The sequence below is a fragment of the Schistocerca serialis genome, chromosome 2, assembly GCF_023864345.2.
Source record: "Schistocerca serialis cubense isolate TAMUIC-IGC-003099 chromosome 2, iqSchSeri2.2, whole genome shotgun sequence".
NCBI classification, from domain to species: domain Eukaryota; kingdom Metazoa; phylum Arthropoda; class Insecta; order Orthoptera; family Acrididae; genus Schistocerca; species Schistocerca serialis.
The window spans coordinates 706,029,564-706,052,798 of NC_064639.1; the positions used below are offsets into that span (position 1 = coordinate 706,029,564).

General features: G+C 45.8%; 1 protein-coding gene across 1 annotated transcript in view; it reads left to right on the forward strand.

The window, feature by feature from the left end:
* LOC126457861 (uncharacterized) overlaps nt 1–23,235 on the forward strand; it is a 93,515-nt gene that overhangs the window by 39,372 nt on the left and 30,908 nt on the right. The window contains exon 2 of the mRNA XM_050094508.1: nt 21,473–21,625. Coding sequence (XP_049950465.1) covers nt 21,473–21,625 — 153 coding nt within the window. The remainder of the gene's footprint in view (nt 1–21,472; nt 21,626–23,235) is intronic.

The following is a 23,235-nucleotide window of genomic DNA, read 5'->3' on the forward strand; positions in this document are numbered from 1 at the left end:
GCGAGATCCATACCCTCGTGCCCACACGTCGGCGCCCACCGAGTATTTTCCCGCACTAGGGGACACAGCACAAGACCTGACAGGGTGAAGCAGGTGCAGTAGAGTGCGCGGTTGGCGGGCATGCAAGAGTTCAGCAGGGCTGCGATCACCCAGAGGCGTGAAGCGATAAGAACTCAGAAATTGCAGCAGACCGTCATCTGTGGAAAAATCACTAAGGAATTTTTTCATCTGGCTTTTGAAAGTGCGGACAAGGTGCTCGACCTCCCCATTCAATTGCGGATGGAAGGGTGGTGCTGTAACATGATGAATCCCTTGTCCAGTACAAAAATCACGGAAGGCCTGCAAAGAGAACTGAGGGTCATTGTCCGTGACGATCGTGGATGGAAGACCTTCTAGCGCAAATATTTTGTACAAAGCCAGCGTCGTCGCCGCAGTGGTGGGCAACGGACATCGAACAACAAATGGAAACTTCGAGAAGGCGTCAATAAACAGTAGCCAATAAGTACCGAGGAAGGGGCTGGCAAAGTCAGCGTGCACCCGTTCCCAGGGCTGCGCCGGATTAGGCCACGGAGAGGTCATTGTACGAGGTGCAGCCAGTTGTTGAGCACACTGACCACACGCAGCGACCATGTGGGCGATGTCCGAATCAATGCCGGGCCAATAAACGTGCCTGCGGGCCAGGGACTTAGTCCAAGAAATACCCCAATGGCCTTCATGCAACAGTTTGAGAACATCTTTGCGAAGAGAGGCTGGCACCACGACCCGTGGAGATGAGCCATCCATAGCCAGAAGAACAACACCATCACGAACAGACAGACGAAGGCGCAAGGCATGGTAGTTGCGAAGGGGATCCGATGCCCGGCCCTTGGTCCTGTCCGGCCAACCCCGTTGAACAAAACCGATCACCTGACGCAGGACCGGGTCCCGCGCAGTAGCCGACGCGACGTGCGAACCTGTAAGTGGAAAACTCTCGACCGCACGACGTTCTTCCTCATCAATGTGGAAACAGAGTAGTTCATCACGATCGAAAACCTGGTCGGGGCCCATCGGCAATCGCGACAATGCGTCAGCGTTGGCGTGCTGGGCCGTGGGGTGATAGTGAATCTCATAGTGAAAACGAGACAAGTATAAGGCCCAACGTTGCAGGCGGTGAGCTGCCTTATCCGGAAGCGACGCCGATGGGCTGGACAGAGAGACCAGCGGCTTGTGGTCGGTGATGAGGTGAAACTTAGAACCATACGAAAAAACACTGAACTTTTTTAGAGCATAAATGATAGCGAGCGCCTCCTTTTCGATTTGAGAGTAACGCCGTTGCGCATTGTTGAGGGTCTTGGAAGCATAGGCGATGGGTCGTTCCGACCCATCCTCATACCGATGGGCGATAACAGCCCCTAGGCCGTACTGTGACGCGTCAGTCGCCAGAACCAAGTGCTGACCCGGACGGAATGGGGCAAGACAAGGCGCCGACTGCAAATGAGCCTTCAGGCGGACAAAAGCCTGCTCACACTCGTCGGACCAACAGATAGGGACGTTTTTGCGTAACAGCTGATGAAGAGGATGAGCTACCCCCGCCGCAGATGGAATGAATTTGTGATAATAAGCAATCTGGCCTAGAAACGCCTGAAGTTCTTTGACCGTAGACGGCCGGGGTAGAGCGTTAATGGCCGCAACGTGCTGACGTAGAGGACGTATACCCTCACGGGACAAGTGGAAACCAAGATACACCATGGAGGGTTGGAAGAACTGTGACTTGTCCAGATTGCACCTCAAACCAGCCAAATGCAAAACCCGAAACAGTGAACGCAAATTGCGAAGGTGCTCCTCAGTGGATGCCCCCGTGACAACAATGTCCTCCAGATAGTTTATGCAGCCAGGAACGGAAGATGTGAGCTGTCCCAAAAACCGCTGAAAAATGGCCTGCGCGCTAGCGACGCCAAATGGTAACCGCTGGTACTGATACAACCCACAAAGAGTGTTGATGACGAGAAATTCCTTGGAAGAAGCATCCAACGGCAACTGATGGTACGCCTCCGATAAGTCAAGTTTGGAAAAGAACTGGCCCCCAGCGAGCTTGGTAAATAACTCCTCAGGACGGGGAAGAGGATAAGTGTCAATGAGGCTCTGAGCCTTGACAGTGGCTTTAAAATCACCACACAATCGCAGACTCCTGTTTGGTTTAGAAACCACCACGATTGGCGATGCCCATTCGCTGGAGGTAACAGGAAGGTGAATCCCTGAAGCTGTTAACCTGTCTATCTCAGCCTTGACAGGTGCACGCAACGCCACCGGAATAGGGCGTGCCCGGAAAAACTTAGGGCGAGCTGTAGGTTTAAGAGCAATGTGGGCTTCAAAATCCTTGGCACGACCCAGACCAGCAGAGAACACGGACGAAAATTCAGAAAACAATCCATCCAGCTGTTGATACAGAATATCCTCAGATATGAGGTGCACATCATCATCAATGGAGAACCCAAACAACTGGAAAGCATCATAATCGAACAGGTTTTCAATGCCCGCATGATCCACCACATAAAACGTGAGGGGCCTAACAACAGACTTGTAGGCAGTGGAAGCATCAAACTGGCCAATGATAGGAATTTTCTGTTTATTATAAGTTCTCAGATTTCGCGTAGTGGAGACAAGGGAGGGGAGCACAACTCCAAATACGTGCGAGAATTAATGAGAGTTACTGCAGAGCCAGTGTCCACTTGCATGCGAATGTCTTTATCCAGAACACGAACAGTAACAAACAACTTATTTGTTTGAGAAAGCACACAGTTAACATCCGTGTCCGATGCCTCTTCCTCGTCGACAGGAACTTTAGGGGACTGACACACAGAAGCAATGTGGCCTTTTTTCCTACATGAATTACATGTGGCCCAACGTTTTGGACACGCGGCCCTGTCATGCTGTACGAAACAACATGGACAAGAAGGAAGTGCGGAACGAACCTGCTTCTGTGGTTGCTGTTTTCGCTGCGAGCGTTGTGGCACAACGCGACGTTGTTTACGCGAGTGAACCGCCGCCACATCTTCATTCTCCTGTGAAACGGGCAAATTATCCGTGTCGAAAGTTGACTGTACAGCGCCTACATCACACCACGCGTCTATTTGCGCGCCAGCAGCGTGAGACACTTCAAAGGATTGAGCGATGCTTAGAACTTCCGACAACGACGGGTTTGGCAGTTGTAGGGCACGGTTGGTTGGTTGGTTTGTGGGATTAAAGGGACCAGACTGCGATGGTCATCGGTCCCTTTTTCCAAAAAATTAAAACCGCCCAAAGAGAATAAAAACGAACAGCAGGAAAGACGTCGGACGACACGGGACAAGAAAGACTCCGACAGAGATCAGACAAAACAAATTAAAACACACAGAGAGTGACGGTGGTTGGCCGACCATAGAGAAAAAAAAGAGGAAAAGCCAACCACCAAAAACACATTAAAAACTCAGTTTAAAATCAGAGGCTAAAAGCCAGAATCAACACTAAAAAACATAAACACTCAGATTAAACGATAAAAACCCCCTGCCCGAATAAAACGCAAAACTAAGTCCACCATGGCAGAGTCATCTAGTAAAAGGGCAGGGAGCGTATCAGGCAGCGCAAATGTCTGCCTGAGCACAGTTAAAAGCGGACAAGTTAATAAAATGTGCACCACCGTCAAAACCGCCCCACAGCGACAGAGAGGCGGGTCCTCACGACGCAATAAATAACTGTGAGACAGTCGGGTGTGGCCAAAGCGGAGCCGACAAAGAACAACTGAATCTCTGCGAGTGGCTCGCATGGATGACTGCCACACACGCGTCGTCGCCTTGAGAGAACGGAGTTTGTTTGGCGTGGGCAGATTGCGCCATTCAGTGTCCCAAAGCGAGAGAACTTCGCGGCGGAAGACTGCCCGCAAATCAGTCTCCGGGAGGCCAATGTCCAGGGTGGGTTCACTGGTGGCCTGTCTGGCCAGGCGGTCAACATGTTCATTGCCCGGGATACCGACATGACTGGGGGTCCACACAAAGACCACAGAGCGGCCGCAACGGGCAAGAGAATGCAGGGACTCGTGGATAGCCATCACCAGACGAGAACGAGGGCAACACTGGTCGAGAGCTCGTAAACCGCTCAGGGAATCGCTACAGATGACGAAGGACTCACCTGAGCAGGAGCGGATATACTCTAGGGCACGAAAGATGGCGACCAGCTCAGCAGTAAAAACGCCGCAGCCAGCTGGCAATGAATGTTGTTCAGAGTGATACCCTAGAGTCAGAGCATAACCAACACGACCAGCAACCATCGAGCCGTCGGTGTAAACAACTCTAGAGCCCTGATACGTGGCCAGGATGGAATAAAAGTGGCATCGGAAGGCCTCCGGAGGGACTGAGTCCTTCGGGCTCTGTGCCAAATCGAGCCGAAGGCAAGGGCGAGGCACACACCATGGGGGCGTGCGCAGAGGTGCCCGGAAAGGAGGTGGAACTGGGAAAAACCCAAGCCCAGAGAGGAGCTCTTTGACGCGTACGGCGATCGGACAACCCGACCGGGGCCGACGGTCTGGCAGATGGACGACTGACTGCAGGAACAGGACACGGTAATTTGAATGCCCAGGCAAGCTAAAAACAAGGGGAGCATAAGCCGCCAGTAAATGTTAGCACCTCAGTCGCAGTGGAGGGACACCTGCCTCAACAAGTATGCTGTCCACAGGGCTGGTGCGGAAGGCACCAGTGGCAAGTCGGATCCCGCTGTGTAGTATTGGGTCCAGCACCCGCAACGCAGCTGGGGATGCTGAGCCATAAGCCAGGCTCCCATAATTCAGACGGGACTGGATTAACGCCTGGTAGAGCCGCAACAGGGTAGATCGGTCGGCGCCCCAGCGGGTGTGGCTCAAGCATCTCAGAGCGTTTAGATGCCGCCAACAGGCCTGTTTAAGCTGCCTGATATGAGGCAGCCAAGTCAACCGGGCATCGAAAACCACCCCCAAAAACCTGTGTGATTCCACCACTGAAAGAAGTTCGCCGGCAAGATAAAGCCGCGGCTCCGGGTGGACAGTACACCACTGGCAGAAATGCATAACGCAGGTCTTGGCTGCCGAAAACTGAAAACCACGCGCTACAGCCCAAGACTGCGCCTTGAGGATTGCGCCCTGTAGCTGACGTTCAGCAGCTGCAATGCCAATAGAGCTATAGTAAAGGCAGAAGTCGTCAGCATACAGGGAAGCGGAGACAGAATTGCCCACGGCCGCAGCGAGCCTGTTAATGGCTATTAAAAACAGGCAGAAACTTAAAACAGAACCCTGTGGCACACCGTTCTCCTGGACGTGGGAGGAACTATATGAGGCCGCGACTTGCACGCAGAAGGTACGAGACGACAGAAAATTGCGGATAAAAAGCGGCAGAGGACCACGAAGACCCCATCCATGAAGCGTAGAAAGGATGTGATGACGCCATGTCGTATCGTACGCCTTCCGCATGTCGAAAAAGACAGCGACCAGGTGCTGACGGCGGGCAAAGGCAGTACGGATGGCCGACTCCAGGCTCACCAGATTGTCGGTGGTGGAGCGGCCTTTACGGAACCCACCCTGAGACGGAGCCAGAAGGCCCCGAGACTCAAGTACCCAATTGAAGCGCCGGCTCACCATCCGTTCAAGCAACTTGCAAAGAACGTTGGTAAGGCTAATGGGACGGTAGCTGTCCACCTCCAGAGGGCTCTTTCCAGGTTTCAAAACGGGGATGACAACGCTTTCCCGCCATTGCGACGGAAACTCCCCCTCGACCCAAAGACGGTTGTAAAGATCGAGGAGGCGCCGCTGGCAGTCCACTGAAAGGTGTTTCAGCATCTGACAGTGGATGCCATCGGGCCCAGGAGCGGTATCAGGGCAAGCGGTTAGGGCACTGCGAAATTCCCACTCACTGAATGGAGCATTGCAAGATTCTGGTAGGTTGGTGCGAAACGAAAGGCTCCGACGTTCCATCCGCTCTTTAATGGAGCGGAAGGCCAGTGGGTAAGTGGAAGAAGCGGAACTAAAAGCAAAATGCTCTGTCAAGCTGTTGGCAATTTCGTCGGAGTCTGTACAAACTGCTCCATTCAGTGAGAGCGCAGGGATGCTGACAGGGGTCCGATAGCCATAGAGGCGTCGGATCTTGGCCCAGACCTGCGATGGAGAGACATGGAGGCCAATGGTGAACACATACCGCTCCCAGCACTCCTGCTTGCTTTGGTGGATAAGGCGGCGGGCCCGCGCACGCAGCCGTTTGAAGGTGATGAGGTGTTCAATGCAGGGATGTCGCTTGTGACGCTGTAGCGCCCGCCGGCGATCTTTAATCGCTGCAGCGATCTCAGGCGACCACCAAGGCACAGTCCGCCGCCGAGGGGACCCAGAGGAACGGGGAATGGCAGATTCGGCGGCAGTAACGATGCCGGTGGTGACCGATTGAACCACCGCATCAATGTCATCATGAGAGAGAGGCTTAATAGCGGCAGCGGAGGCTCAGTAGTGGCAATGGAGAAGAACAAGTCCCAGTCAGCCTTATTCATAGCCCATCTGCTAGGGCGCCCAGAAGAGTGACACTGTGACAGTGACAGAAAGATCGGAAAGTGGTCACTACCACACAGGTCGTCATGCACACTCCATTGGACAGACGGTAAGAGGCTAGGGCTACAGATTGAAAGGTCAATGGCGGAGTATGTGCCATGCGCCACACTGAAGTGTGTGAAGGCACCATCATTTAAAAGCGAGAGATCAAGCTGCGACAATAAATGCTCAACGGTGGCGCCTCGACCTGTTGCCACTGACCCACCCCACAGAGGGTTATGGGCGTTGAAGTCGCCCAGTAGCAAGAAAGGTGGCGGCAATTGGGCTATCAGCGCAGCCAGGACATGCTGCGCGACATCACCATCCGGTGGAAGGTAAAGACTGCAGACGGTAACAGCCTGTGGCATCCACACCCGAACAGCGACAGCCTCTAAAGGTGTTTGGAGAGGGACTGACTCGCTGTGCAGAGTGTGAAGGACATAGAGGCAGACGCCACCAGACACCCTTTCATATGCTGCCTGGTCCTTATAATAACCCCGATAGCCACGGAGGGCAGGGGTTCGCATTGCTGGAAACCAAGTTTCCTGAAGAGCAATGCAGAAGAAAGGGTGAAGGCTGATAAGTTGGCGGAGCTCAGCTAGATGGTGGAAGAAACCGCTGCAGTTCCACTGGAGGATGGTATTGTCCATGGCGGAGAAAGGCGTAACGGGACTGGGAAGGCAGATTATGCAGCTGGGTCACCTGCTGCCTCCGGTGGAGTACCCGTGCAAGTGCTATCCATTGCGTCTGAGGGACCAGCGAGAGCGAGGTCCTCAGCGGACGCAAGGATCTCCACCTCATCGTCAGACGCAGAGCTTTTAGGTAGCGGTGGAGTAGGTGCCACCGCAGGTGTCTTGGTCTTACGGGTCTTCAAAGTCGTTTTCTCTCGCTGTTCCTTTGGTTGCCGTTGTTGAGAGGGCTTATTGGAGTCAGTCTCCGGGACCGAAGAGGATCGCGAAGCCCGTCAACCAGCGACCTGTGGCTTCTTCAGCCACTCTGGTTGGCGTCTGCTGTGCCGCTGGGAGGAACCTGGGAAGGGAGTGACCCAAGGGATCCCTTCCGAGCGAGAGAAGCCGAAGAAGACTTACGCTTCTCCGGTGTAGGGCACGTTGCCGAACTTCTTTATCAGGAGCAAGCCGCAGAATAGCATCCCTAACCATTGAATCAGCATAAGACTCATGATGAGTGTCCGTGACAAACTGACATTTCCTACTCAGACCGTGTAGTTCCACTGCCCAAGCCCGGTAAGATTGATGGGGCTGTTTACGACACCGGTAGAACGCCACGCGGGCGGCAACAACGTGGGTGTTTTTTCGGTAATAGTTAGACAATAAGTCACACATTTCTTTGAAGGACAGAGAGGCAGGTTCCCGCAGAGGGGCTAACTGAGATAGCAGCTGATAGATCCGTGGGGAAATCCAAGATAGAAATAACGACTTACACATAGGAGCGTCGACAATGCCGAAAGCCAAGAAGTATGCCGCAAACGCATCTCATAATCCTCCCAGTCTTCAGCGGCCTCGTTGTAAGGAGGGAATGGAGGCGGAGAAGAGGAAGACAGACGATGAGTAAGCAACGTCGACAACGCCTGAATAGCAGCCGTCAGCTGTGTTTGTTGTGCCTGAATAGCAGCCATCAGCTGTGTTTGTTGTTCAATGAGCGCTTGCATAAGCTGTTCCATGTCTGCCCCGTCGCGAACACACAAATCCACAACGCAGTGAAAATATCCGACCTCGTCACCAAAAAGTGTTATAACCTTTAACCACCAATAATTGCGTGGATATTCAAACACACTCACTTAGAAACAATAGCTGGTTACATGATAACAACTCAGTATCTCTTATTCGACTGCCATGCCGTGACATGCGGCCGGCGCCGTTCGTAGCTAGGTGGCGCTCCTGCGCTCAGCCGAGTTGCGGAGCGCCTCTATCGCCGTTTGCACGTACTGTCGTGGCAGCACTGTTAAATGTCATGGCACTGTCGCAACATATACAGAGAAGGGCAACATAAATGGTCACAGATTTGTTTGATCTGTGGAAACATATCACCGGCAGGGATGGCCGTGCGGTTCTAGATGCTACAGTCTGGAACCGCGTGACCGCTACGGTCGCAGGTTTGAATCCTGTCTCGGTCATGGACGTGTGTGCTGTCCTTAGGTTAGTTAGGTTTAAGTAGTTCTAAGTTCTAGGGGACTGATGACCTCAGAAATTAAGTCCCATAGTGCTCAGAGCCATTTGAACCAATTTTTTTGGGAACATATCACAGGTATACTGAAGAAACTAAACTGGCAGACTCTTGAACATAGACGTAAAGTATACCAAGGAAGTCGGCTAACAAAGTTTCAAGAACTGGCTTTAAATGATGATTCTACGAATATACTACAACCCACTATGTATCACTCACATTGGGATCATGAGGATGAGATTAGAATAATTACAGCATGCACACAGACATTCAAACAATCGTTCTTCCCCCACTCTATACATGAATGGAATGTGAAGAAATCCTAATGACTAGTACAATGGGACACACTCTCTGCCATGCACATCACAGTGGTTTGGAGAGTATAGATACAGATGTAGATGTAGATTTCCCTGAGTGATGGAATGGGCTGCAGAGAATGTTATATTGTTGATAGAAGAATATAGATACAATCCATGCTTCTACGATCGATGAAACACACATCCACAGCACAGATTCTGAAGGAAAATAAATCTGAGTGGTAGAAAACTGCCGAATCACTCAAGCATCCTTCTGAGGACGTGGGAAAGACAGTAAATTCATTAGATGCTTGCTCCAGGTGGAAACAGAATGAATAAACTCAAACTTCGGAAATCATCTTATTACAGAGGTAAAGCATAATTTGTTTCCATGGAAGTAAACAAGTACAAATACATATATGTGGGCATTCTGTAGCAGGACTTGTGCAGAATGAAGCATTAACTGGGTATATGCTGTGAATACTGTGTTGTTGCTATTAAATAAACAACACACACATGAGCTCCTAACCACATGTTAGCTCAAGACCAAACTGCTTAAACAATAAAGATATAACAGACGTCACTATTCTTTGCTCTGAGGTTACATATTGTCTGTATCGATACTGTTTTGTCATTCATCATGTCCTGTTAGAGTGAAGCTCCTATAGAACCCGCTTTCCCAGTACTGCAGAGCACTGGGGAAGGCATAAGAGCTGCTACTACTCCAGGATGAAATGCTAGAGGTTGGAAGATAAATGGAGATAGCAGCTTCAGCATGACTGCAGCGATGTAAACACTGAGTCTGGTAGAGATAGGAGTGTAGGGTGTGCGATCAATCAGCAGTGCTGTTAACTGTGTCGTAGTCCTGGCTGCCGAGCTTGATTCTGTATATTGAAACCATGGTGTGATTGTCATGGAGGATGATATCAAATGTATTGTCACACTCCCGCAGGACCTTGTAAGGACTAGAGTAAGGTGACTGAAGTGATGTCCATATAACGTCATCACATAACATCACATACTCGCACATCACCATGTCTTTGTCCAAGAAAGCCTTCAGAAAATCTGTGATGCTGCACAAAAGATGTCCTGATGTTGGGGATACGTTGTCTGACTTGTTGAATCATTGCCAGCAGTTCATCTGTGTCAGGTAATGCCACAGGGTCGAAGAATGCCATTGGGAGGTTCAATGTTTCACCATGTAGAATCTCTGCCAGTGAAGCCTGAAGGTTCTTTTTGAAAGCACTGTGAACACCACGAAGCACCCTTTAACCATTATCTGCAAGGCACACCAGTGACTCCTTAAGACACAGTGCCACCATTCCACCAGTCCACTGCTCTGTGGATGGAAAGTGATGGTGCGAAAATGTTGTACTCCACAGAGGCTGCACAATTCTTTGAACAGTGCCAACTCAAATTGCATACTTTTGTCTGTCATTAGGGCAACAGGACAACCAGACCATGTGATTCATACGTGAACAAATGCCTTAGCCATCATCTCAGCCCTAATGACAAGTACAGGGACTGACTCAACCCACCACACGACACGATCTACAGCTGACAAAATAGACCTGTACCCACCAGAATCAGGCAGCATGCTAACGAATTCCAAGCGCCCGTGCTGTCACCTACCCACCAGAATGTCATAGTGGCCAAGCTCTGTGCTAGCAAAACTTCCTGTTTTGTAGCATTGGTAGCAGTGCAGTTACAAGTCCACAACTTGTGGCCACACTTCGCATCCAGCCAAACAAGGTGGTCCTCTACAGGTTTGGTCATAGGGCGAGATTCCTGGGTGTGACAGGTTGTGGAGATTATTAAACATAAAACTTCTCATTTGTAGTGGAACCAATGGTTGAACTTTCTCTCATGATATGTCACACCAGACTTGTCTGTCCAATCCAGGAACAAAAGGCTGGTGAAGGTGTTCCACAAAACTACTTTGATTTTCTCTGTCCATCTCCTGGACTGACACAAAGTCATCTTGGTTCATGCATATTATCAGCTCCTTTAATGTGCTGCATGTCAGTTGTAAACTGACTTACACAGTCCAAATGGCAAAAATTGTGATCTGAGAAATTTGCGAAAGGTCTCCCTCCACTTCTGTTTCGAAATAATGTACTGTCTCGTGCACTGCTAATAGTTCTTTGTCAAATGCAGACCATTTTCTCTGCAACTCCATAAATTCCTGAGAAAATAACTGTAATGGTTGTTGCATCCTATTAACTAATTAGAGCATTGGGCCTACAGGCATATTGCTCACATCAGTATTGACAGATAAGGGAGCATCACTTACATTATGTACTAAAGTCAGAGCCTGCTGGAAGCACAGTTCAATGTTATCAAAGGCTACAAGAATTCCTGTAGCCAACATCAGCATTTGCCTACTGTGTTTGTTTTTGCCTACCATTGCGGCTGTGAGAGGAGCTAGAGTTGTTGCAGCCTATGGTAGGCATCACCTATAATAGTTGATTGTTCCCAAAAATCACATTATTTCGTGGTAGGTTGGAGGATGAAGTAGAGTGTGAACCAGTGCTGTTTTTTCTGTGATTGGCCTGACCTCACAGTCATTACGCATGTGTCCTGGAAATGTGATTTCCTCCTGGTGTACTTGGCACTTGTCCTCATTGATCTCAATGCTATGATGATCAATTGTGTCAAACACTGAGTGGAGATGCACCTCATGTTCTGCCAGAGATCATGAAAAAATCAAAATGAATGACAAAAAGAAAAATGTTTTAAAATTTTATCAGTAAAATGTTGCAATGTCTGTGTGGATTTTTTTAGGCTATAAGGTATGAAAAGGAACTCATACAAGCCAAATGGAGTAACAACAATTGTTTGGCACATCTTCCTCGGCCATGGGTATCTGGAGATATGCGTTCTCACAATTGATTAAGCTGAAGACAGATGCCCCTGCTAAGGCATTGAAACCTCCAGAATGTTTGGAATGGAGTACCTGTGTGGTAATATTTGTGCATTTAGCAAATGATAGTCACACTTTTTATGAAAGCAGTCCATCTTTGGTACCAAATGTATAGGCCAAGCCCAGGCACTGTCCGGTGGTCTCACAATCTCAGTGTTGAGTAGCTCATCTGTAATATGCTTAGATATATGCAATTTGTCTGAGTCCAGAGGCTGAGCCTCATAATGAATTGGTGACCCCAGCCATAATGATACAGTGCACTGTCTCATCATTCACACCGCATCTAGCCAGTTGTACACGTTGCTTGGTAGTATCACTCATCACTCACAGAGGAGTGGAATGTACACTTAAATTATCATGCACTGGACTTACCTTGGCTTCCTGTTTTGCATCAGGTAGCCACATCTCATGGTATAGGTGCTGCAGTTGTTGCTGTTGTAGATTGTACTGTTGTCACTGACACTGTTGTTGCTGTTATTGTAAGAGGGCTATGTGGTCCTGAGCACTGCTCAAGTCCTTTTGTAGTTTCTTTTTCAGTTCTGTATTTGCTGTACACGAATTCAGAAGTTCCTGTCTAGCATCCTGGAATTTCTTTGTCATGCTGCAGAGATCTTGGGCTACAGCTTGCCCAGGTTCCACATCTTCATTGCAAGAGTCCAGCTGCTGACAAAGATGTAATAGAACTGGAGGTGGCCCAAAACAGCCATAAACTTTCTCTCCATTCCATGTTTTGTGGGATAGTCCAACTGACAGGTGCAGGGATGAAATAACTTTTGAAATTGGCCCCCAATAAAAAATTGCTGTGTGCGGTTTTCACTATGGCTGATGTCTAAGCTTTGCTCTACAGTTCCATGATATTTAACAGGAGTGTCATTTTCTGCATGCAATAGTGCTTCCAACATGCTGTGCTGTGAAGGGCCTGAAGTATCTGGTAAGGTGCTCACCAAGGAGCCTGAGTCAATAGAGAAATAATGACCTGTATTGCGGCCAAGGACTTATAGTCTCTTATCCTATTCTTGAGGTGGCATTACACTTGTCTGGCTATTAGCCTGACCAAGGAGGTGACTTCTTGGTTGAGTGTGGCCCTATCATGAGCCACCTCTGAAGTTTGGGTCATTGCATGAAAGTAAGCTGTTGCACATCTTCTCTCTGAAGTGTGCGTGATAGCAGTGCATATGCGAGTATGTCAAAGTCACAGTGTTCAAAGTTCTGAAGTCAGCTTAAGATGGGACAGATGTAGGACAAAGGGCAGTGGACACACATCGTGCATCATCAACAGTGCTCAGGACTGCTCAGTCAGCACAGTCCATACAACATTCATGTTTGTGGGTAGTGTGCACTGAGCCATGTGGGATGTGACTGCAGCTCCCTAGCACTGCTGCATGTGTAACCTGTCAACCAGACATAACCTGTTCTCTGTACTATCATGTTCTCTCATGATTAATGTTGACTGAATGAGAGGTGGTTTAAACGTCCAAACTGCCCACAATGTGCTGTCCACCACAATATCTCGTGAGATGGATTCTCTTAGTAGTCTCCAAGATTGTAACAGTGTGTAGCTACCAATTGTTTCTTCAAATATGACTTGTCCAGTTGTTGTTCTGGTGTCACAATCAGATGTTGAAGAAATGCCATCTTCATTGCTTAAAATTTCTCAGTAGGTAACACTGATGATATGAGTGTGACTAGAGAGGTTGCGCACCAAGATTACAAATTTCCATGTACCATAACACTGCAAAGTGAGCTCGACCATCTGAAACCAAGTCTCTGGGGGATCTGCCAAAAAAGTAGGTAGTTCAGAAGTAGAACCCAGATTAAATATCACTTCACCAAAATCCTGTTCATGCAGTGCATGGAAAGTCTGTGGAAGAAGTGCAGCATGAAAGGAAACCTGGGGTACATGACATGGGATTCATCCAGCTGAGCACACCTTTTGTGGCATGAATGGGCTCATCTGGAATGACAGCAGCACAGGAGGATTGAGCAGGACATTTACATGGTCGTTGTATGTATTCAAGTATGTAGTCTTTCCAATGGTCTAAACACCAAGATCAATGAATTGGAATTCACCAGGTGAGGTTTGCTGATACAGGTATTGTTCCCATGTGCAACCACCATCAGCAGCTTTGTACACTGCATCATGACACCACTTAAGTGTTTTAGTTCCATCTGATTGTGACCAATAGGCATGTAAATGTTCAGTTTAACACTAGTCATCACACTGTTCTGCACAAATTGTTGTAAAAATGGATGTTCACATAGTGTATCCATTGCTGAATGAGCACTTGAGTGTTGCATAAATCCAAAAGAAACAAATGAACTGTTGCACAGAAACGGGTCACCACTTTGGTTAATCTGTAGCAGGGCTCATGTGAAATGAAGCTCTACCTGGTTATACATTATGAATACTGTTTTTTCACGGGTAACAGAAGTAACAAACACACAACGATCTAACTACATGGCAACCCAAGACTAGATTGCTTAAACACTAAAGATATAACAAACATCACTAATATTTGTTTTGAGATTATATATCATCTGTATTGATAGTGTTTCATCATTTAGTCACATCCTGCTAGAATGAAGATCCCACATATCTATTGTGAAGATTAAAATCAAAAATCTGTGAATGATCTGCTCATTCCCACTTCAGCCTCTATAGTTTCGTAGAGTTTTGATGTGTGGCAGTGCTATATATAGCCTTCAAAATGGCACCTGTAACGGAGATGTGTTCTGAGCAGAGAACAGTCATTCAGCTTCTTTTGGTGGAAAACCAGAGTGCTTGCAGAATGCCTATGGAGACCTGGCAGTGAACAAAAGCACAGTGAGTTGTTGGGTGAGGCTGGCAACAAGACGTGCCAGCTGGCTGCACACAGATGTGACTCCTGCAATGTTGGAATGTGTGCACACACTCATTCAAGGTGATCAATGGACCACAACCAAACACCTCACTGCTCAACTTGACCTCTCTGTTGGTAATGTTGGCACACTCATTCACTGATTGGGGTATTCAAAGGTATGTGCCAGCTGGGTTCCAAGCCGCCTAATAGAAGACCATAAAGGGCAATCAAGGACCATCTGTGCAGAATTGTTTGCATGTTACTAGGTTGATTACGATAACTTTTTGTCAACCATCATCACAGGGGATAAAACATAGATTCATCACTTTTAACCGGAAACAAAATGGTAATCCATGGTGTGGGGTCACACCATCTCTCCTCCAAAAAAAAAAGTTCAAAGCTGCACCCTCAGCCAGTAAAGTCATGGTGACAGGCTTCCGGGACTCTGAAGGAGTTATCCTGTTTGATGTCCTTGCTTATGGTGCAACAGTAAACTCAGAAATGTATTGTCCTGCCCTCAGGAAACTGAAGAAACAACTTCAGCATGTTCATCTCCACAAAAATGCAAACAACTTCTCCTTCTCTATAACAATGCAAGGCTTCATGTAATTCTGCACATCCAAGAGGAGATCACAAAACGTTACTGGATCATTCTTTCTCAATGACACTACAGGCTGGATCTTGCACGTTCCCGCTTCCATCTGTTTGGCCCAATGGAGGATGCACTCCATGGAAGGCAGTACGTGGATGATAGTGAGATTATTGATGTAGTAAGACATTGGCTTCAACATCAACCAGCATGTGGTACCATGCAGGCCTACAGGCCATCCCAGTAAGGTGTCATAAGGCCATCATATTGAAAGGAGATTACGTTAAAAAATAGGGTTTTGTGGACAAATGAATGGGGAATGATTGGTATATGGAATCCTGAATAAAACAAACTTGCTTTCATAAAAAATGTGTTGCATTACTTATTAAATGCCCCTCATAAATAAATGGCTGTTGTATCACTATTATGTTAGTGACTTTTGATGAGAAATAAAAACAGTTCACCCAGGATCACACTGTCTGCCCTCTAACAAACTATATAGCAGATTTTATCAAGTAACATATGTGCCAGATTGCACATATAGTTCACATTTCAGTAAACATATTTTACTGCCCTTATCTTCCATGTGTAATAAAATCCTTGCAGCACCTTGCATATGTCACAGTAGACATTAGAAATTATGACATATACAGAAGCTAGTGAAATGCAAAACAGTCACTGATGTAAATGTCTCCAGTTGCTCATAACCAGAATGTTAATATCAGCCTTTCTTCAGGTTATGTTGGTTTTCAGTAATTACTTCTCCATTTTTAAATTTGAGCCTTAGTTGTAATGAGAAGCAAGCAATAAGTGTTAACCTACATATGTGCAGTGCTAAGCTGGAACTGCAGTTCAGTGTCAACATTCATATTCACACATTTCATCACTCAATGCAGTGGCACAGTGTTTAGCTACACAATCCAAAGACAAAGAACTATTATCAGTGTACGAGACAGTACATCATTTTGAAACAGAAGTGGAGGGAAACCTTTCACAAATTTCACAGGTCATAATTTTTGTACGGGAGGACGATGGGTGAAATCCCATCTAGCCATCCAGATTTAGGTTTTCTGCAATTTCCCTACCAGGTAAATGCCAGAATTCTCTCTTTGAAAGGGTATGGTCAATTTCCTTCCCCATCACAGAAACATTTCAAGCTTGCATTCCATCTCTAACGACCTTAATGTTGACAAGATGTTAAACCCCAACCTTCCTTCCTTTTTTTTCATGTCTATGTACATTTCCTGACACTTTGGCAGAAAAAATTGGACTAAGAAATGAGGCAAATTTGGAGAGGTATTGAATGTGGTGTACCACTGAAACTGCACATTTTCATAACACACAAGTATAAATATGAAAACCACCAAATATGGCATGTTAGATTTGCACAAGGTTGAATACAAATGTGAATGCTGGTCCTTGTAACAATGCTGAAAAAAATATTAGCATACAACAGAATACAAAGCAGCATCCTTCAGATCCATAACTCAGAAACTCCAACCACACAGCCATACTAATTTCATGCAGTATGTAACATCATTATTATTGATCTTAGTATCTTCTGAACATTTTACTCGACCTTTAATTATAAGAAACTGTAGCAAGGGTGATGTGTCCTGTAAACAACATTTACTAATATAAACCTGCATGTGGGGGGAACATTGCTCTTTTTGATTGGCCTTCCAGTTCTGACTTTTCTTTGGTCACTTGGTTAGGGGTCAGGTAGTGTGGCAGGGATATTACTAGATCCAGTGTTATTTTCATTCTTGCTCACATTATCGAGAGCAGAGATTACTATAATCTTAGATCATTAAATTCAACTCTTGAGATATTACAAATCCATTTTGAAACTGTAAGTTGCAGATATATTTCGTTTGTGGAACTCTCTTTATTACCACACACTCTCTATTGGCTATGACTGAGTGATTCACTACAGTATCCCGTAAACCATAATCCAAAATAATGCTTACAATTCTGTTCTTGAATCTGTGGTTTCTAACTCTGCTCTGGTAAATAACTGCGCCCCAACTGATCATGCAATAGAGGCTTTCAGGCCCAGTATTAACCATTTGATACTTCCAGGCTGATGGGATGTGGCCCCACAATTGTTATTACTGGGCTGCAAATATTTTCTATGAATTGATTGCTGCCACCATTTGTCCGAGTGACTGGGGGTTGACCTGAAGGACAGTAGGGCTTCCGACATATACTGCCAGGTCAATGAACAGTGTCAAACTACCTGAGACTGGAATCCATTAAGTCTACTAAACTGCCAATTTACTGGTCACCAAATAGAATTTTGGGTCTGTAAGCTGAAGTCCTAGTGCTTTATTTTTGTTAGATGCTTCTGGGAGTTGGGTCGACTGGTAAACATTTTCTGTGCATGGATCTGAGAGGGAAGGTCTTTGAGGTATCAGTGGGAGAACAGAAACATCCTTGCTGATGAACAGGCTGTCAAAGAGGAGGGAATGAGATGTAACCCTGTTTGTCAAAAATATCAAACTGAGCTCAAGAACTGAATTTATATCTATAGTTATTGTCAGTCAGAAGACCTCCTGTGATTTGCACTAAGTGTGACTGTGCCGTCTTCGAATGTTATATTGTTGAGTATAACAAACTTGTTCTCTTTATGCTTCCTAAGCAAGACAGGGCAGTTCTTATCCACAGTGTAGTGACCTTCCCCACGGTGTAAACATTTTAAATTAGTAGAAAAACAGTTAACTGATGGATGTCAGCCATGACATTTACTACAGCAGTTGAGTCTATGCTACTGGCAGCTGATGTGTCTGAACCGGAGGCATTTGTAACACTGATGGACAAGTGGAAATTTGGGTATACTTCACACTCAGTCACATGCAGATAAATTTGCTTGTGAAGCAAATGTGAATCAGACATTATGTTTGGTCTTTAACAATAGTTGGTTTCCCTTCACCAAGTATTTTCTTGGAGAATCTCTACTTCAGCAGCTGATTCAGTTTCATAAAGTATTTCATGTTCATAAAATTCTAAATTTACTCCTTGAATAACATCTTGCTTATGCACTGTGTGAGTAGATATGAAAGAAACTGAGTTGTGCTTTGCAAATAAATCTGACTGCATTTACTAGTTGGCTGTGATTGCATTTGTTACTTCAATTTTGATCCAGAGTTAATATTAATAATTTTACCTTTATTTTCAGGATGATTCACTTGTATTAATTTCCCAACAGATATCTGATGCAATTTGCTAACACTGTCTAATTTACTTTCAGCATAAACAAAGTGACAAAGTTGGTTTATATCTGTTGTTTTTAATTAGAGAATGTGTTTCATTAGCAGTTGTACTAATAGCACCACTGTAATTCTTTCCATCAGCTTGTACAGAATTCTTTTGAATGGAAACGCCTTGTGTTGTGTTGCTAGTGAGGCCATTTTCCTCAACAACAAGTTGACTGTCTACCTCACTGGCTTGTTTACTGTTTTGAATTACTTCCTGGACTTTCTCTTTTAGTAAATCCTCATGATGACTTCTGGCAGCATAAAGTGCTCTGGCAACTGCTGTGGTAACAGTACCTCGGTCAGTGTCCGTATTCCATGACACGGGTGGATTGCCTCCTTCTCTGTATATGCCTTTACTCATGATGTATTGCAGAGAGCAGCTGTGAAATGGTATTTGGCTGACGAAAAGCCAAACGGCAGACTAACATACACAAACACTGTGACAATACTTTTAAAAAATATAGCGAGATTTACTGCACTGCTCTGGATAAATGAGGAAGTGCTCACTACAAGAGCTCACTTCAAACTGCAGTCTGAATATAGTGCAATATTCATATCTTGTTACAAAGGCTGCAGTGTATCACAGCGTCAGAAGTCCTGTGCATGAACTCTCACAAGTACTCAGCCAGAATGGTGTCTTGTGAGTTTAAGCATACCTGGATTATACAGTAATGTTCTCCGTTTTTAAAATATTCCTAGATTTATGCAATTGCTAGAAAGACAATTAAGATTTAGTATCCATCAAGGATGAGACAGAGTGCAAACACAGTGATGCAGAAGAGACTGGGCTGCGCTGTTCCAGCGGGCACTCTTGTGTCATCAGTGTCATCGCCAGTGTAACCAGAGCATGTAATGAGAGACATGCTTCTTGCAACTCACTTGTCATAAAGGACACTGTGCAGGCAGGCTGCAGTCCTTTGTAGTATTTTCTGAACAGGGCTCACTGCTCTGTGTGCTGGAACATTATGTGACAAGTCTCTCTCTTCATGGTTTACAGTACACCCACTTTGTGGTATTATGTTAGCACTGCTGTTGACCTGCTTGTGCAGTATCAATGGGCTGACTTCTAGTAGCACTCCAATTTGTTCTGATATGGCATTTCATAAGTTCTTGGAAAGATGATCTTTTTTTTCCTTTTTTTGCACTGGACAGCAAGAGCATTCCCAGCGAGGGACAGGGGAGGGCAGCTCCCCCTCCTTCCCTGATGGTGGGTGCCACTCCACCTTGAGCAGTGTAACATTCTTTGATCTTCCTTGGCGTGCTGTCTGAGAGATGGTCAAGACATTTCTGTCCCAGTGTGTTCCATTCTTCAATGGTGGCCCTCCTGAGGTCATCCAGTGTATGAAGAGGATTCCTCCGGTGATGCACTGTACGTTTTAACTGGCCGCAAGTATGGTCAATCAGGTGCACCTCAGCAGATATTGCAGGTCATTCTGTTCAGCTGATTTCTGCTCTGTAGAGGACAGCAGTATTCATCAGGTGGGCAAAGTGTGCTTATGGTTTATTATCTTGAAAGCTAAATCCATTGCAGGACTGTAGCCTGTAAGACTACACAGTATACTGTATTCTGTCCTGATACTGTGTAGCCCTCAAATTACCTCCAATAAAGATGTGAAGCATCCAACATCTGTTCACATTAATGGCATGACACATGATCGACCCACCTACCTGCTAAATCTGTTGGACAGCATGCCTAAGAAGTGCAGTGATGTATGGTCACTTCCACATTCTTCTATGACAATCATCAGATAAAGCCTGAACTGATTGGTGAGGAGAAACCAACAATATTGATTGAGATTCCATTCCAAGTGTTCCCTTGCCCACCTTCTTCTCACACAACTGTGCCGGGAGTGTATGGGGGTGTGTGTGTGTGTGGGGGGGGGGGGGGGATGAGGGTTGTGCCATTGTTTGTAATGGATGTCTAGAAGTGAAATTGATCATGTGGAGACGATTGATGCCTTATCAACATTGCCTTACCACTTGCTTCCAAACGGGCAGCTTGCTGTTCTGTTGCAGTCTCCTTTGGGGTACATATTAGGCATAATTTGTAGGCAGTGACTGTCAGCTGGTGTTACTGACCGCAGGCAACATTACAAAGCAGATTTTCAGTGTTCTGTGTATCAGAAGAGAGGCTGTATGGTCAAATGAAGTCAACATGATGTATACTAATTCTACAGGCAACATCCCGTGCTGACAACCATTCTTGCCAGAATGCACACACAGTCTCAACCAGAAATGACTCTTCAAAGCTTGTTGTCAGACAATGGTTGAGATCCTTTCATCCTGGGATGTGAGTGATCTACTGCTCGTTTTTGAACTTCCACACCCTATTCTTCTTCCCTCCCCAGGGAAGGAACTAATAGTTCCAAAAGCTAGGACTAGTGTTTTTACTTTTAAATATGTCTATGGCAGCACTGGAATTTTGCCTCCTGAAGGTAGACTAGTTACTCTGTCTGTTTGTAATTTTATGTGCCAAGATTAATGCATAGTAAATGGATGTAACTGTTATTGACCCTAATTTCTTATCATCTGTATAACATTATTCATCAAATTATTGCTTTAGGCATACATAGGAATACGACTTTCAAACTATGTTCTGTATTTAAAAATGTTTAGCTCCATTTACAAACATGTCATATTCTGTGTGCTAGTGATATATTCACATCATGCATCAATGAAACTCTAAATAAAATTCTGTTTTAAACTTCAAAGTGAATGAACTAAAATTACATGAGAACTTCATAGTGTAATTCTGACTTTTTATGTGTTACACATATTATTCATTTTCAGTTGTTTTCACAGTTGGAATATCAGTTGGTGTATGTTTCAGAGAGAATATTTCTTTTACATTGAAGAAATGGACAGCACAACTGCAGGAGATTATGTAAAGATTCCAGAGATGGATGTCGTGAAGTTAAGTAAAGAGTGTTCCTACTTAGATGGATCTCTCATTATACAGAAGGATCTACCAGACAACACAATGGTGAGTGGCCAATCAAGTGTACATAGAAGTAGCAACAGGGCACATTGAGGAAAACCTGCCAGTTATTTGCACTTTGTGATGGCCTGGAACACAATCTCAACATCTTCCATTCACAGGCGATGCTCTGCCATATGACCCACTGCACACATATAATCTATACAGAATTGTCATTAGAGCATGCACTTTTTAATTTCTTTACTAAAATATTTCTTCATTCTGATAAAAGGTTGAAATCATTCCTCGGTCAATCTTAGTTGCCGAGACATGCATAAAATAAGAGAAAGGTGACAACTCATTCATAGCAAACTGATGGAGCATAGAAACATGTAACAGAGTATAGTATTCATACTAGTTTTTGAGCTCTTGCTCTTATTCTTGTAAAACTACACACATCCACTCACACAACCATACAGACATCCAAACATATACTCCCATGGAAAGACTGATTAGTGCAAGCAGTTACCTGATGGAGGTGGAGAGGAGGTAGGAAATGATGTATGAGACAAGGAGGGGATATAGGATAGAGAAAGGTAGGTCATTTGACAGATGACTCAATGGCTGCACAACAAGACAGAAAGAGTTAAGAGGCCAGAGGATATAAGACATATAGAATGAGGGAGCCGGTGGGCAGGGAGGGGAGGGAGAGAGGGAAAAAGGAATGGAAGGTGGAGATGAAAAGAATTATAGAGATGGAAGGGTGAAAGTAAAAAGGCTCAAAAATGAGAGAGAGAGGGGAAGGAGGGAGGATTAAATGGAGGGTGGAAGAGAGAGAGAGAATACCCCCCTGAAGGAGATGGGAGGAAGAGTGATGGGAGGAGGCAGTACATGTTGTGGACAGGAAGAAGTGGTGTATACAGAAGAGGGAAGGGAAAAAATAAGGTGAGGCAGTGGGAAACAGGCTAGTGGAGGTTCAGACCAGTTGATTGCAGGAGCAAAGGATATGCTGGAGAAACAGGTCCCACTTGTGAATCTCAGAGGAACTTGTGCTGGAGAGGAGCGTCCAAATGGCTTGCATACTGATGCAGCTTTTGAAGTATTTAGTGTTGTGGGCCGCTGCATGTTTGTAATTGAATGGTCAAGTATATCGTTTGCCACAGTTTGGTAGTGGCCGTTCATGTGAGTACAGAAACCACAGCACAGCTGATACAGAATTTGGCTAGTTTCACGTGATGCCCTGCTTTTTATAGAGTAGGGGATGAGTGTGACTGGAATGTGGTAGGAGGTGGTGGATGGGTTATTGGTCATGCACCCGGGTCAGCAACATGTGAATGACCCATGTGGTGCATGATTGGGAGAAGAACTGGAATCCAATCCTGCACTCCTTATGTCATTCCCTTATCGTTGACCCAGGTGCAAGATCTCACTCATAACCTACTCACCATCTCCTAGCACTTTCCAGTCACAGTCATCTTCTCTATAAAAAGCATCATGTGAATGTAGCCAAGTTCTCCAAGTTCTGTATCAGCTATGCTATGGTTTCTGTACAGTGTTTTATGTTAGTACGACAGTTAATGAACTGTCTACTCACATGAATGTCCACTGCCAAACTGTGGCAAACCATACACTTGACCATTCTGTTCTGGACATGATCTGCAGCACAACACAAATAA